Below are 16730 nucleotides of genomic sequence, written 5' to 3'. Positions count from 1 at the left end.
TGGAGACGGGCAGACCCATTCTGAAATCCTAGATCTGTTACTTAACATTGTCTGACTTCAAGCTAAAAAGTTACTTCCTACCCTATGGATTCATTGTGAAGATACATGAGATAAGGGGTGTAAGACACTGAGCACCATACTCGGCATAGAGGAACCCCGTACCCTGGTCATATGGTTTTACTGTTGTTGTTGTTGTTATTATTGCTGCTACAAGCAAGACTATTGTTAGAATTACAAAGTCTTCAATGTTGTTAGCATATAAAACAGTCCCTGTCTAAGCAATTCCATGCCTAGTGTTTTTTCATTACTCACAGCCCTAGGCAGCCTTGCTGCCCCCCAGGGAGTGCCCAGGACCCACCAACCCCTCCTCTTACCTTCCTTTTGTTTGTGGGATTGACATAGAGGTAACTGAGGACCGTCTTCAAGCCCACTTTGTCATTCAGTTTTTCATAGGTGGTGCCATAATTCGTGGACCTGCAGGTAAGAGAAAGATGGGAGGTTGTGTTTAACGGGAGCCAGACTCTCCTGGGACAACACAAATCACATGAGTGCATCAGAGTGCTTTTCTGAGATAAAAGTCCCCATTAATTTTAGAAGAGCAATTAGTCTAATGTGTCTGCTTACTCCCTAAGCTGGCTCGCCTTTGCTCCTGGCCCTCCTCAGGACCTCCTTTTCTGCCCTCTGAGCAGATGTGTGGTGAGAGTCACTGCGGGAGAGGGCCTGTCCCCAGAGCTCAGCCCTCAGGTGCCTCCGTTTCTCTGCACGGAGCTGGAGCTTGGTTCTCAATAGCAGGGACTGTACCAGGAGGGAGGCTAGACTATCACCTGAGGTCATGGGTGCAACCAACTTCACACACACACACACACACACACCCCCACTGAGCTTGAAGCAAGGGGACCCCGAAGAGGCAGGATGTGTCTTACCCAAGAGCTAGTGGGCCCATAGCCAGACTAGGCCACACCAGGCAGAGACTTTGATGCTTCATGTAGGAGCAATGGTGCGGCAGGGTGAAATGCCAGCAGCGCTGATCTGCTTGCCAATAGCTCATCATCGCAGTTATCCTGCTGGCTACTCTGACTTTATATCAAAGCACAGAACAAAGGCAGGCCAACTCCTAGGCTCCCTCCCATCCATCTCACCTTTCCAAGGTGGAGGACAGACAGCAGATGCCGAACAGATTCAAGTAGCCAACCTACTTGCCACCTTTCACCTTCTTCCCACCCCCACTCCACATATGCCTCCTCCTTTTCAAAGCACCAGTATTATCAGGTTCTCACTCCCTCTTCTGCCATCATCTTCCTGGACCAGACCCACAAAACTTCCTCCACTTGAGTCATGGAGGCCAATTTGTTGTCTCTCTGGTCAACGAACCTCATGGAGCTTTCATTCTGCCTCCAATCTGTTTCTGACTCTGGCTGGGTTCTGATCCCCCTAGTTACTACCTGTGCTGGACCACAGATTAGCTTTATAAACTTAGTAGCCAAATGGTGATGATCTTTAAGAATTACCCCCACCCTTCTCCAACCTGCCCAATTCCTTGTCTCAGACCCAGCTTACATACCCACCCTTGCCTCAATGAAGGCTTCATTAGCCCTCTTCCCAATGGCCACTCATCTCTCCTTTGCTCCAGAGCTAATGCCCCATCCAGTAGGCCCCCATGGCACCCTGCATGCCTCTTTTCCACTCTTCAATATTGTCACTAGTAGTTTCTTTATGTTCTGCTTCCCTGAGCACAATGTAAGCTCCTCAGGGACAAGGAACTTCAGAGAACACTATGGCAAGAGAAAGAAGGTGAACTTTGGGCATAGCAAACTGTTTCATTCCCAGATCTGCAGTGCTCTCTCTGGGAAACTTCATAAAGGATATAAGCATAATAAAATGTTAAAAAATGAAAAAGTTTTTTAAAGGACATTCACTTCTCCTTTCCAAGACCAGGCCTTATACATCAGGCACACTCACTTTGTTTACTGAATATATAAACACCAATATCTCAAATCTTTCCCTGGGATACTGGCTCCATGTGGTCATTGGTTCTTCTAACTTAAATAATCAGTCCCCACCCCCACCCCCTGCAAAAAATAAACAAACAAAACAAAAACCCACAAACTCACTTCTTATCTTCTGTCTCTGGGCTGCCTTAGGCACTGGGAAGAACTCTCAATCTTTCTCTTTGCCTTTATCTCTTGAACCCAGCTCAGTCTCCAAGTCTTAATGATTCTATCTCCTAAATAACCTGGACCCCTGGTCTTTTCATCCTCATGCCAATGCTGTGGCTCAGGCATCGTCATTTTGCCACAGTCTTCCAACTGGATGTGTGGGGTGCAGCTACAGTGTTTGGACAGATTCAAGCCTTGGACTGATGAGAGGGCACAGTCCCCTCATGGCCACATGCAAGTCCCAGCTTGGAGGGCAGAGCCCTACCAGCACAATTATAGCCAACAGCTGTAGTTGTAAGCTTGAAGCTATGGTCCAAACACATGGCTCCATGTGCCTGAGTGATTTAGGCTGCAAGTAAACAAAGCTTGATCAGGTGCATGTAATTGAGTAGGATTGAAACCCACAAGAATGCTGTAAACATCTTGACCACACCCTTACTTTGCCTCATGGCATCTGGCTATAAAATAGACACAGCTTGTAGTTTGTTGTGCTGTCTCTTCATCAGAGGAGCAGCATCCCACTGAGATCCAGCTTTTATTCTCTTGCCTTTTATTTTCTAAGATTTTCAGCCACCCTACTCAGGGTCACTGAACCTGGCTGAGCTGGTGCGGCACCTAAGATGCCACGGGGCTGAGTATGCCATGGCTTGCCAGCCCGCCACGTGGATGCTCTTCTTACAAACTTCTCCCCCTCCCACCATCCTCCATGGTGTCATGGGATGATGAACTATTGGCAACCACCCAGATCTGTTCACCTCACTCCCCGCCAGTAATTACTTACTGCCTGCCTACTATGAGGTTGTATCTTCCAAGCTTAGTCTTGTAAAATCTGGCTGCAACTCCCCTCACTAGACTTATTTCCAGCCACTTCCTTCTCTGCCCCTTTCTCTCCATCCTTATTAAACTTTCCTGGATGTCTTGCAGTTTTATTTTTCTCCATTTTTGCATACATCATTCCCTTTGCAAAACTACCCATGCCATTCTTCTTCTACGTGGTAAATTTCTCTCCAACCTTCAACACTCAACTCCAATATTATCCTCTTTCCAACAAGTTAATCACAATTTCTTTTGTGTTTACAGATCAATTTGTACATATTTCAATTTTAGCCTTTATCCTACTATTTGGGTTACCAATTTTATTCCGGGATCTCTTTTTTGACTCAAACTCCCTAAGGACAATAGCAGTTTCTTCTAAGAGCCCAAATGTCTTACACCATGCCCAGTATAAAGAAAATGATGAGTATACTAATTTTGTGTTGTTTTTCTCTGTCTTTATTTGCAAATATAAATGAATGAATGAATGAATGAATGAAGCTTGTCCAAATCTCACTGACCAAATGCTAATGTCTAGGAACCACTCAACACATAGCCACACCTAGAAAACACACCTGGCCCTTTGGGTGCTGCACAACTGGCATAGACTATGATGTCTAGTGGATCCTGGTGCCAGGGAAGGGTCTATATAGTTCACTCAGACCAACTTTAAGGTTAAATAACCAATCACCCTGAGCTCCCATCCTACCCAGGTAGTGGAGGAGACAGACCTACAATCTACAAAGGCTTTCAGTAAAGAAGCATACTTTATTAATCCAAATAAAACATGAATTGCTTCTCAATTTTATACTTCTGAAGACTTAAAGACATCATCATGGGGGGAAAAACATTGAACCCAAGTCTGGAAATCTAGAATCTAGAAGTGATTCTGAAATGTACTCAAGGTGGTATCCTGGACAAAGCAATTCTCTTAGCCTATGAAAGAAAATAATTATTTTGACACTTGTTAAAATGATAAGACACACTTCATTCAGGACTATCGCAGTAGGTATCAGGACTACTGCAATGGGGATTGCAGTAGGAAAGAGATATTGGGTCCAATTCCAAATACAACAAGAAAATCAGAAACTTACAACCTCTTAGGGTCTAAGAGGGTGGGGTAATAGTTTGCTAAACTGATCTGACAGGATCTTTGCTGGAGAAAAGCCAGGGGTGATTGGACATCACCTGAGGCATAGTGGAGATTGAGAAATTCGGTCTGATATTGAACATGATGAAATATGGAGGGTTCCCATATCTCAGGGGATTCTGGCTAAATTGACTTAGCAAGAATCTTGCTAAAATTTGGCTCTTGGGGATATACTCAAGGACAGGGTCTGTTTGAAAAGAGCTCAGAGGATCTTGACTAGAGTTTGGTCAAGAAGAGGATCTTTGTCAAGCCCCAATTCCATCATCAACACAGAGGTTTAACTCAGATAACCAGAAAGTTCCTTCTGGGACCTTAGATCTTATTATCCCATGAACACAGTACTAAGCTGTTTTCCAGCAACTGACTTTTCCTCATACTGTATATAGCATCTTATTTATAAGAGCCAAATTCTCAGGGTTCCCCGCATGACTATGTCACAACACATTTCCTTCCAGAATAAAAAAAAAAAAAAACCCTCATCAAAGGAAGTACTGTATTTTCCAGCGTATAAGACGACTTTTGAAACTAAAAAAAGTCAACCGAAAATCAGGGGCAAAAAACCAAAATTGCACAAAAATTACCTGCAGATCTTGATGGCAAAGTAAGTCTTTTCTTTGAAGTGGGGGGGGGGGGGGGGTGTGTAGTCTTATACAGCGAATATAGGCCTAAACCTATGTTTTAACTGTAAAATTACGGGGTCGTCTTATATGCCAGAAAATACCTTGCATAGTTTCTCTTTCAACAAGATGCACAACAGATTCAATCTGACTTCACTGTTTTCCAAAAATGGCTGCGTAGAGACTTCCTAACAAAGGATACTCCTCATTTCAGTTTTTTCCATAACCCCGAGCAGTTTCTGCTCTTTCAGGCTGACAGAAACAAGTCACACTCACTGAAGACATCTCAAGGAGCCAGTGAATCCATGGAAGCAAAGGTGACCTGCACTCTGTCCTTTCAGGCATGAACTCTTGCACACCGCACTGACCATAGAGCTCTGTAAGCCCTTTTGCCTTGGGGAAGGGGCAGAGAGGCCTCAGCCCCGTTGCCAGAGAGCTGTGCCTGCAGAACTTACTTTTATAAGAAAGCAGACCATCCTCCACCTTGTGACTCCAAATATCTGCCAGTGGGGTCACTTTACTGGTACAGGAAACAGCCTCACCTTCCCAAATTTAAAGCTAGCCTCTGAAATTTGTACATCTGGCTAAAATGTTCAGAAATTTTCAGAAAACTGGAACCTTCACACGCATGCATTGAGCACTCACCATGGGCCTGGGACTGTGCCAGTTACCATTGTGAATTGCTCAGGGCACACAGCTAACCTGGGGGACAGCAGATAAGATGTGCATGGCCACTGGGCTTCCAGCCTCTGAGTCCTGGCTCAGGTTACTCTGATTCCAGCAGTTCACGCCATTGGTGTGTTTGTGTGCGCACGCGCGCGCAGGTATGTGTGTGTGTGTGTGTGTGTGTGTGTGTGTGTGCGCGCGCCCCTAGCTCTTTCTGTCTTTTTTAATTTATTTTTTATTTTTAAATATATTTTTATTGATTTCAAAGAGAAAGGGAGAGAGAGATAGAAACATCAATGATGAGAGAGAATCACTGATTGGGTGCCTTCTGCATGCTCCACACTCAGGATCAAGTCAGAAACCAGGACTTGGTTAGGGCTTAGTTAGGGCTCAAGCCCTAACCAAGAATTGAACTATGACCTCCTTGTTCATAGGTCAATGCCCAACCACTGAGCCATGCCAGCCAGGTCTTTCTGTTTGTTTGTTTTTATAATGTATTTCCAGCACACCAAAAAGCATAATGAGATGTCTATCATATACCCACTATTAGATTTAACAACTATTTGTCTTCATAAACAACCTTTGTGAATTTCTACATTTATATAAATCTTATCTTACACAGTATATGTTCTGAGGCTAGCTTGTTTTGCCCAAATTTCAGTTTGGGAATATATCCACGTTGACACAGCCATAATTCATTCATTTAAACTGCTGTAGAGCAGCACAGCTTATGAATAAACCACTATCTATTCATCTTGTACATGGTTTCCTGTGCATTTGTGAAGAAATGTTTTTTTGAGGAGATATTACTGCTTCATACTCTCTGTATAACTTCTACTTTGCTGGTTATTGACTACATTCTCTCCAAGGAGGCTGAACCTTCAGAGGGATATTCCCTTAGTTTCCAAACTGGGGGCTTTTATTCCCAGGGCCTAAATCCATCACTCTTAGGTGATCTTGACCTAGGATCCCTCTTTCCAGAGTCCTGAATTCTACCCAGAGTATCTGAACCTAGACAGCAGCCTTGGCCCTAAATATTGGCCTCTTTAGCAGTGTCCCTGGTTTTCCTATTTGCATCTCTGCAAGTCATCTGCCCTGTGGCTCCTCTGCCTGCCCAACAACCTGCTAGTTGGCCCTCCCAGATCACACTACTCTCCAGCTACCTGATGATGACTGGCAACCTCCCAGAGTGTCTATGCCAGGACCTTGACTGCTGGTCTGAGCCCTTCAACCATTCAGGAGCTTCTGTCCCATCCTGACAGGATTTAGATGAGCTTCAGCGTGTAGGCAGTGCATTCTGGGAGAACCACTCCAGCCTAATCAGTCATAACCCTGGTTGGTCCCCACAGCCACTGTCTCAATGCAACTTCCAGAGTTGAGTTATGAATACATTATACTTTTATCCACCCAGCAAGCTCCCACTCCTCCCGTGAGCTTCTGGGGAAGAGGTTGTGGCAACAAGCATATGTGCTGCTATTTTTAAAGTAAAAGAACAAAACAGAAAACCTTCCAGCCAACACAGCCAAGTCAGCTTCCCAGTAGAGCTGAGCTGAGGCTCCACGCCCCGTTCCCAATGCCCATTTCTGCCAGAGGTGAGAGGACTCCAGAACCCTCTGCCAGCTCTCAGTGGGCCACCAGATGTTCAGAGTTGGGGAGGGCACACCACTCTCCTCATCCATTCAGCGCCTTGTCCTCCTTTACCACCTGGCGCCTCAGCCCCTCCTCCAGCTCTTGCCCTGAGGAAAAAAACTAAGAAATTACAAGTATTTTATTCATTCTCATCAGTCTCTCATCTCAATGGACACCCTTCCAGGTGATATGATCTAAAGCTGGCTAATAACCACAGTCATGGCAGTTCTTTTCCTATTAGCAATTTTTGTTTTGCTCATTTCTTAATATTTACCTGTTATCTATTAAGACATCTTCCCTGTGTCAGGCATCAAGCTTTGCTGTACCTTTCTGGATAATTATGAGTAACTCTCAGATTAGCAAACTTTTTTCTTTAACAGGAACAGATATGCCCTAGCTGCTTTTATCAGTGGATATGCATCAGCTCATAGGCTTAAGGGTCCCAAGTTCCATTCCCGTCAAGGGCACGAACCTCAATTGCAGGCTCAGTCACCAGCTCTGTGGAAGGCAAATAATCAATGTGTCTTTCGAACATCAATGTTTCTCTCTCCCTGCCTCTCCACTTCTCTTCCACTCTCTCCACTCTCTCTAAAAATCCCATGGGAAAGTATCCTCAGATAATGATTAAAGAAAAGAAAAAAGGAATATTAAATATTTTAGATTATATCAATCTATGACACAACTACTCTGCTCCTATAACTCAAAAATATAAAAATATAAAAAGCCAAAAGCAATATGTAAATGATGGGTGTGGCTCTGATACAAACAGTACTTACTCAAACAGCAGGTGCATAACTTTATGGCCACTGCCCTATGTGACTGCAACATCAGTCACTACTATCTCCACCACCTCCCAGGCATCCCACTCAGCTTCCCTCTCTATGACAATTTACTGATAATTCCCGCCAGGATCACTGATGCCCTAACTCATACCTCCCTGACTGGCTGCAGTATCAGGTCAAAATGCCTGCTGGAGGCCTGACATTTAAAGTCTCCAACATAACTGTCAGGACTTCCTCCTGCTTATCTCCCAGTTTGAGTACTAACTCCATTGTGGAGATGTTTCCTAAAACTTCAGCCCACAACCTCTGCTACTTTACACCAACAGCACCTTGGAGTTCCCCGTTTATGCTCTGAATATGCATATGTGCTTTTTCCTCTTTTCAGCAATTGCTAAAAGTTTCTTAAAAATAAAGTAACAGCTCAACCAGGGTGGCTTAGTAGTTGAGCATTGACCTATGAAGCAAGAGGTCACAGTTTAATTCCTGGTCAAGGCACGTGCCCAGAATGAGGACTCGATCTCTAGCAGGGGATGTGCAGAAGGCAGCTGATCAATGATTCTCTCTCATCATTGATGTTTCTATCTCTCTTCCTCTTCCTTCCTCTCTAAAATCAATAAAATATATTTTTTTAGTAAAATAACAAATGAAATATTTTGAATCTCTGAAGTTGCAGAGCACAGCTCTCAGTAGAGAAAACAGGGAAGACTGGAGCAGTGCAAAGACAATGAGAAGTAGAGGTGAGCGCCACTTCTCCGACCCTCAGCCCAGACAATAGTGAAGTATTAAGTGAAGAGTAGTAAGATGCCTGGCCAAGTATCTGACAAAATGCTCATGGCTATCATATTTATGAACAGCACAGACTGTAGGGCAATCACCTTGTTTTTTGTTCCTTGAATTAGACTTCTTAACCTTAACAGGGAGTGATGCACATTGATAGCAAATAAATCATTAAAGAATCTTTGGCTACTGCTTCCAATTGCCCCCATGGAAGTACAATATGGCCCAACTGCCTGGCAATCAAAAGACAGAACGATGCTTCCCAGTGCCAGACTTGGGAAACATCCATTAGCCATTCCCCCTGAGTGCGTTCCACTGATAGTCAACAATCAAAGCCCATAGGCAATTAGGGGCTCCAGTGTGTGGTGAACCACAATCGATTCCAAGGTCAAGGTCATGAGCACAGCTCCAGACTCATGGCTGCCCAGAGAGTCTTTATGATTGAACTGGGAAAACCATTCATGCATGCTCCCCTCTGGCCTGTTCTACTCCTCATCTTCGGGCCAATGCCCAAAGCAACATTAATGTGTATTTTTGCAATGGCAGAAGCCCAGCCTGACCACAAATAACAAGCCAGATAACTAATTTCAGACCTCAAGCCAAAAGCAAGCAATTTAAATAGCTCCATTCTCCAGTGGGTTATGGTCCCACTTTCTGCTTAAAAAAAAAAAAAATAGGCAGGCTGATTCCAAGGCAGAGGCTCATGAAGATCTCAGTGACCTCTTCATGTTATTGGACTCCTAAGCTGCATGGCCTAATCCAGTGGTCAACAAACTCATTAGTCAACAGAGCCAAATTTCAAAGTACAACTATTGAAATTTCTTTTGAGACATAAAGAAAAGAAAAAGGGAATATTGAATATTTTAGATTACATCAATTACAACAGAGCCAAATTTCAACAGTACTATTGAAATTTCTTTTGAGACATAAAGAAAAGGAAAAGGGAATATTAAATATTTTAGATTACATCAAATATTTAGATTACTTAAACTTCTTGTAATGCCACTTCTTCAAAATAGACTCGCCCAGGCCATGGTATTTTGTGGAAGAGCCACACTCAAGGGGCCAAAGAGCGGCATGTGGCTCTCGAGCCGCAGTTTGCCTACCAGTGGTAGTCTCATGATGAGAAGCACAATATATAGGATGATTGGTTCATCTCTGTGCCCTTCTGCCCCAGCTCTTTGAATAAAAGCCTTCACTGGGTTCCCAATGCAGAGAATTAGAGGTTAGCTGACTCTGAAAACCAGCTCATGCAAAATGTGTGGTTCATAGCAGATGCAATATAGACCCAACAGCAGCAGAATTCCCAAAACAGATCTAGGAGGGAAGGTTGAGATGGGTAGGGTTGGCCAAAAGTTCAACTCCTGGGTCTTTCTCGCTGTTACAGCACTTCTGTTCTACCTGAAGAATCACAGTTCAAACAATAGGGTTGCAGGGTTGTTATTCTGAGGATTTAAGATGCCAAGTTTGGCTCAGTGGGTAGTGCATCAGCCCGTGGACTGAAGGGTTCCAGGTTCAATTCCAGTCAAGGGCATGTACTTTGTTTGCAGACACATCCCCAGTAGGGGGTGTGCAGGAGGCAGCTGATCAATGTTTCTCTCTCATCGATGTTTCTAACTTTCTATCCCTCTCCCTTCCTCTCTATAAAAATAACAATAAAATATATTTTTTTAAAGAAAGATCTCAATCTTATCAGCCAAGAGACCTGTCTTTGTCATATGGGTGAGGGGGGGGAAAGAAGCTCTCCAGAGAGAAAGAAAGCAAGAGCAGACCCCCCAAGAAGATATGACAGCCCACCATTCATGGCACCTTTGCTCATATGAACAATGGGATGGCAATCATCAGGGAAAAGGCTGAATAAAATATAGTGTATTCTACACACACACACACACACACACACACTATAGCAGCCTTAAAAAATACAGATGTCAAGGTTATTGACTTGGAAACATCTTTAAAATATATTACTAAATAAAAAAGGGCTACTGGAGAATAATATATTAAATATACAAACCCAGACAAAACAAAACAATATCTTCCCTTTATGTTTATATGTGAGTATACAAATGCATTTTTAAAAATTTTCTAGAGTAAATACATAAATAACTGGTAATAGAAGTCACCTCTGGGTAGGAGACAGATGTGTGTGGGGGGGGGAGGGGGGGGTGGCTCTAGGGACCTGAGTTTATTTGTAGTCTTGCACTGTTTTGAAAGAAAAATGTATCCATGTATCACTCCTGTAGTTAAAGCTAATAGCAATAAAGTGAATTGTCACTGAGCAGTTACAATGCAGATCAGTAAATTAACACGTCAGTAGAGGAACTCTATTATAGATAAGTACTTGCATTCAAAAAGCAGCCCAACATAATCATAAGAGGATTCATTTCAGAGTTCAGCAGATTTTGCTTCAAATCCAGTCTGTGGAACCTCAGGCTAATTACATTAAGTCTCGAGTTTCATATCTGCTCAGGGGGATATAAATATTGCCTTCATGGGATTACTGTGAAGCTTACAGAGCCCCAATATCATGGAGTTCACTGTCAGTTGTTGGGAGACCCCATAGTAGAACAATAAAGTAATCACTGGAGGAGGAATGGCCCCTATACGTTACTGGGCAAATAGCAGCTGAGCTATCGTTAACGAGGGAATGCCATCTCATTTCCACCATATCAGCAGTAAACCACCAAAAAACACACAGAAAGATGGAGGGGTTGCTCCACATAATCAGAGAGAGCCTCCAGCAGGTGGCCAACACTTGCAAATTAAAGTCTGGGGAAAACAAACTCAACTTTTTTCCCCCTGAGTTTTCCCCAGGAAAAAAATAATAATGAGGCACAAATTAGAAGGTTCTGGACAGTTTTAGCAAGGCATCTTTGCCTGGGGAGTGGGTGTTCACCATTTCCCTTTAAAATTGCATGCAGCCGGTTGGGTCCCTCTGACATGCATGCAATTATGTCTGTCTGTGCACATCCGGAAACCCAAGGATAAAGTGGTTAGTTGCCTAATAAAGAAATGTGAACTGTTGGAGCACCTTTGGACCACCTCTCTAACATAGAGAAGCTAAATCAGATGCACCCATTCATTTGTCAATCTTCTTCTGGGGGATAAGCCCAATACCTTGCAAGAGATAGGCACTCAATGCATTCCTTAATTATTTTGTCAATTAGTGGGAGGGCATCCCCCCTGGAGAAAAGAGGGCATCTTCTTTTGTAGCTCTCCCCCTCCATGAGGCTCTCATCTCCCTGTCTCCTCTGTCCTAGCACTCAGCATCTGTGTCACTCTCAGGAGCTTTGTGCCTGCTCTCTGTGGATATACATCAATTCTCTTCTGCTGTTGCTTTATGTCATTATTTAGCTATATGTGCACGAGGCTTCTTTGTCCAGACAGATTAAGTCCTCTGAGGTCATGGGACTCCCGTGGATGCCTCTTTTAACGCTTACAGCATGCTAGATAATGCCAGGGAGGGGATGTACTCAAACCGAGCAAATGTGTCCCAGAGACTGAAATAGACACATTCAGACAGATTCTCTTCTGATGGTGAAAATGTTTGTCTGTGAGAGACTAACAACAAAGTCGATGTTCTTTCCCACGGTGCTGGTTCTATCGGGGACCCTACTGGTCATTCTGGGCAGAAGAAGACAAAACTCTTCCAATACCTGACATCTCTCAACCCAGAGAAAAAGAAGAAACCCCCAGATACAAAGGAGTGAACTGCAGTTCTCCTACTTGAGGCTCTTATACCATAGTCACCCCATCTCCTGATGAGCCCAGAAGCCCAAATTCCCATTTATCTCTCTTTAAAAGAAACCTGCTGACTGCCATGCTCCCTGCACAGGGCCAGTTGCACACCATTTAGAAAACTGCCCTGTTGGACCCCATGTTATCCACTCCAAAGCTCTTGACAAGAGCCTAGAGCTGCAGGGCATAAAAACCAACCCCACTTCTCTAAAGCTTTCTTTTGAAAGGCTAAGGAGGGGGGAAAAAATCAGATATTCAATGGGTTTATTCTTAAGTCACAGTGAATTCTTGAAACCATCACTGTGGCCATAGGAGAAACACCCCACTGAGATATGAAGCAACACCCCACTTGAACCCCAGAATCTTAGGTAACCTGAACGCCACACTCTAGGGTCTTTGAAAAGATAAACGTGTTGAATGTTTATTTATGGTAGAAATATTATAAAATGTGGAAAAAGATAATGTGTAACATAGACATCAACTAGAAACTCAGATAATATTTCGATGTTTCTCTAATCTGGGTGCATGCGTGTATTTACAAAATTTGGAGTCATTCTTTGTGTGAAGGTTGGTGTTTTGCTTTTTCACTTAACATCACATTTTAAGCACTTCCCCATGTTGGTAAATATTCTTTTAAAAATCATTTAAGAAGCCTTACAGCATTCCGATGTTCCAATATATCATAATTTAATTTAACTCTTTTCCTGGCTAAATTTTTACATTAAATATCATTGATGTGCATTCTTATACATAAGTTTTTATATGTGTATTTATTTGTTTCCTTATAATAAATTCATGGAAGTGCAATTATTAGTTCACAGGGTAAAAGAATTGTCATGAAGGCTCTTGTTATAAACTGTCTTACATAAACCTTCTGGTTACTTCTGCTAACATTATAGGAAAGTCCCAGGTCCCATGAAGACTTGCCAACATTGGGCTTTATCATTCTGAAGTTTGCAGACACACACGGATGTTCTAAGATGCTCAGAGGCCATAGACCTTGCACGAAAATGTTATAAAAATATGTGAGACCTTAACTATATCTTCACAGCAGAATACCACATCTTTAACTGAAGTTCCCAAACTATGTAATGGAGGACTCCTTCCTATTTTTAAAAATCATTGAGAACCCTAAGAGACTTAATCCCTATGCTGTATCTGTCAATATATAATGTATTAGAAATTACACTGAATAAAATTTTATAACACCTATTAATTCATTTTCAAACAATAACACATAAATAACATAACTCTATGCAAAAAAAAAAAAAAAAAAAAAAAAAAAGCTATCGTTTCCAAAACAAAAAGTTTAGTGAGGAAGAGTGGCATTGTTTTACTTTTTAAAATTAATTCTTTAATAAAGACTGTTGGATTCTCACCTATTTCTACATTTAATCTGTTATGACACCATGAGTCATTTAGCTTCTAGAAAACTCTACCGTGCACTCTTGAGAAAATGATAATTAGAAAGGGAAAATAACATTTTATTATTAGAAAATAGTTTTTACTTCACTAACCCCCTGAAAGGGCCATGAACATGCCCTAAGGGTCCCAGGACCTCACATTGAGAACTGCTGTTATAAGCCAACTACAGAATCACAAACTTACAAAAAGAATTTTGTGTGTGTGTGTTAATTAAAATGTATGGGTGTCTCACAGATATCCCCTTATTCTTCTTCTTCGAACCCTGAAAAGTTCAACTCTAGCCTCCTGTGTGAAGCTTTTTCATCTGCCCTGCCCTCTGGGTAACCCTTCCTTTCTCTGATTCTCTATTCCCTTTACAATGCAGCACAATTTGCCTATACTTCTGATTTTCATAGTCTCTTGTCCCCACAGGAGCTATAAGCTTCTTGAGGTCAGGGATCAAACCTTTGGCAAATATTTGGCACAGGCCAAAACCAGTTTGGCTTAGTGGTAGAGCGTCGGTCTGCGGACTGAAGGGTCCCGGGTTCGATTCCGGTCAAGGGCATGTATATTGGTTGCAGGCACATCCCCAGTAGGGGGTGTGCAGGAGGCAGCTGGTAGATGTTTCTCTCTCATCGACGTTTCTGCTCTCTATCCCTCTCTCCTCCTCTCTGTGAAAAATCAATAAAATATATATTTTTTTTTTTAAAAAAAAAGCTACTCTTGGTAGGAGCTTTCTTATAAAATATATATATATATATTTGGACTCAGTACTTGATTTTTTCAGAAGAGTGTCATCCTGTATCAGTGTGGCATTTAGGTAAATGACAGGGGCTTATCACTCTCTACAAATTACTTCCTCTTGAAATATCATATTTCATTTAATTCTCACAATGACCCTTTGATATAGGTATCTTCTCTTTGTCATAAAAATGAGGAAAGAGAGACTCAGAGACATTAAGTAACACTGCTGGAGCTGGAGCCCAGGTCAGCTGATCCCAAATCCCATCGGCTCAACATCAATGATTGGCTGTTTCCTTAAGCAGTGGTAACTGTGCATCTGCTTCACAGCATATTACAAGGAAAGGGTTTCATTGGCTCATCCTTTCAGGGGATCTCCAAAGTCACTTCCCACTAGGAGGTGTGGTAGATATTAAAAAGGAATGTGTTTAGATTCAAAATCAAGCTAGAACCCTTCCTTTCCCACTAACCAGCAACATGTTTCCTCATTTCTGATGTAGATCTAGTAATTGCCACCAGGCAAGGTTGTTGGGAGAACCCAATGAGAAAATCTGTATAAAGCATTGGAAGAAGCAGCTTTGTTCTTTGATATATTCACATTCCTTCCTAAGCCCATCTTACCACCATTCTCTACTTCTCCTCTGGAAAATAAAAATGACTTTATGAAATGAAGAGAGATACTTCCTATAGTCTGAACAATCCCTTGAACAGAAAGTTGTTTTATCCCACACACCTAGGTCTAGGGTTTGGGGAACACAAAGGCTACCTAGAAGCCCAGACCAAAAATAACACTGGAAAAAGAGAATAGTTGTTTTTAATCAAAAGACATTCATTTTCCATCTATGTTGAGAGCCTCTCAGGGCTGTAGCTCTAAAAACAAGTCCTCCCACAACATAGACAGACATTCCTCAGACCCATGTCCCCTGGAGGAAAGGTAGTGCTCAATTAAGCAAGTTGAGTGCTGAGAAGAGTCAGTTGCCTGGTTGGGAACAGAGTGTCTCAGCCCATTACCAAACACTGGCAGCAACGTGGTGCTATTGATTGTCTCCAGTGGCTCAAAGTTAAGCATTCAGCAAGCCTGTAAATTCTGGTCTATTGGGTTTCCAAAACCTTGTTATAGACATTCCTTGTTTACAACCAAAACAATGTTTCCTGGTTTGATTACTCTCTTCCTCTGTAAAATAAGGTTAAAATTAATGATCTCCAAAATCCCTGCCATTGCCAACCTTCTGTGCATCTGAGCAAGCTCCAAATGTCTTCCAGTCGCTTCCAAACTGTAGATCTAAGGAAGCAAATATGCCATTACTAAGGGCCACTGAGGTTCTGCAAATTGGCATGTCCCAGGAATAAATGTTCAGCTTATCAAAAGTCTACCAGCCTACAGATCACTTAATCTAGACACCTATGGGTATACTGTCAGAAAGAATCATTGGGAACAATACTCTCTTTCATTAAATAACTAGAAAGAAGGGCATGACTGAGCCTGAAGGCCAAAGGATGAAACATGTCATTTTAAACCTAACAACTGGACCACCAGGAAATGATGGGCAAAATGACATAGCACACAAGTGATATAGTCCTTTCCTAGAGAGAGAGTAGAGAAGAGGGAGAAGCTTGAGGAGGGGAGTGGGGATTAGTAAATGGCTCAAGAACACGATTAGATAAAAAATATGTGAAGACAAGGCCCTACTGAGTCCCTAGTGTCCTTTTCCTGGCACTCAATCATGATTTTTAATAAATAAATGAATAAAGAATACCGTATTTTTCCAGCGTATAAGACGACCCCCTAATTTTACAGTTAAAACATAGGTTTAGGCCTATATTCGCTGTATAAGACTACCCCCCACTTCCGAGGCAACACCAGTTCTTTTTTTAATAGACCGGCTCTCTGACTTGGCCAATCTGAGCAGGCTTTTTACTAGAACACAGTGTAGTTTCTGGTACAGAGCATGTATAATTTGCATGCATAAAAAGCTTGCTTGGATTGGCTGAGTTAGAGAGGCGGTCTATTAAAAAAAGAACTGGTGTTGCCTAGGAAGTGGGGGGTAGTCTTGTACAGTGAATATAGGCCTAAACCTATGCTTTAACTGTAAAATTAGTGGGTCGTCTTATACGCCGGAAAATACGGTAAATGAGTAAGAAGCAACTGGACCAAATACAATAGGATAGCAGAGGGGTTAGGTGCCTAAGTTTTGGAGTTGGAGACATGTTAATTTCAAAGCTTGGCTCCACACCCTTCACTAACTATATGATCTTA

General features: G+C 42.4%; 1 protein-coding gene across 3 annotated transcripts in view; it reads right to left on the bottom strand.

Annotated features, from left to right (window-relative positions):
- The window catches only part of SORCS3 (sortilin related VPS10 domain containing receptor 3), a 489777-nt gene that overhangs the window by 278798 nt on the left and 194249 nt on the right, over positions 1–16730 (bottom strand). For all 3 annotated transcript variants that reach the window (XM_084904018.1, XM_084904020.1, XM_084904019.1), the window contains exon 3: positions 375–474. In XM_084904018.1, the coding sequence (XP_084760144.1) occupies positions 375–474 (100 nt within the window). The remainder of the gene's footprint in view (positions 1–374; positions 475–16730) is intronic.

The sequence above is a fragment of the Pipistrellus hanaki genome (genome assembly GCF_964339955.1).
Source record: "Pipistrellus hanaki genome assembly, chromosome: 14".
In the NCBI taxonomy this organism is placed as follows: domain Eukaryota; kingdom Metazoa; phylum Chordata; class Mammalia; order Chiroptera; family Vespertilionidae; genus Pipistrellus; species Pipistrellus hanaki.
Note: the sequence above shows the minus strand (reverse complement) of the source record. Positions and strands in the feature narration are given on the sequence as shown.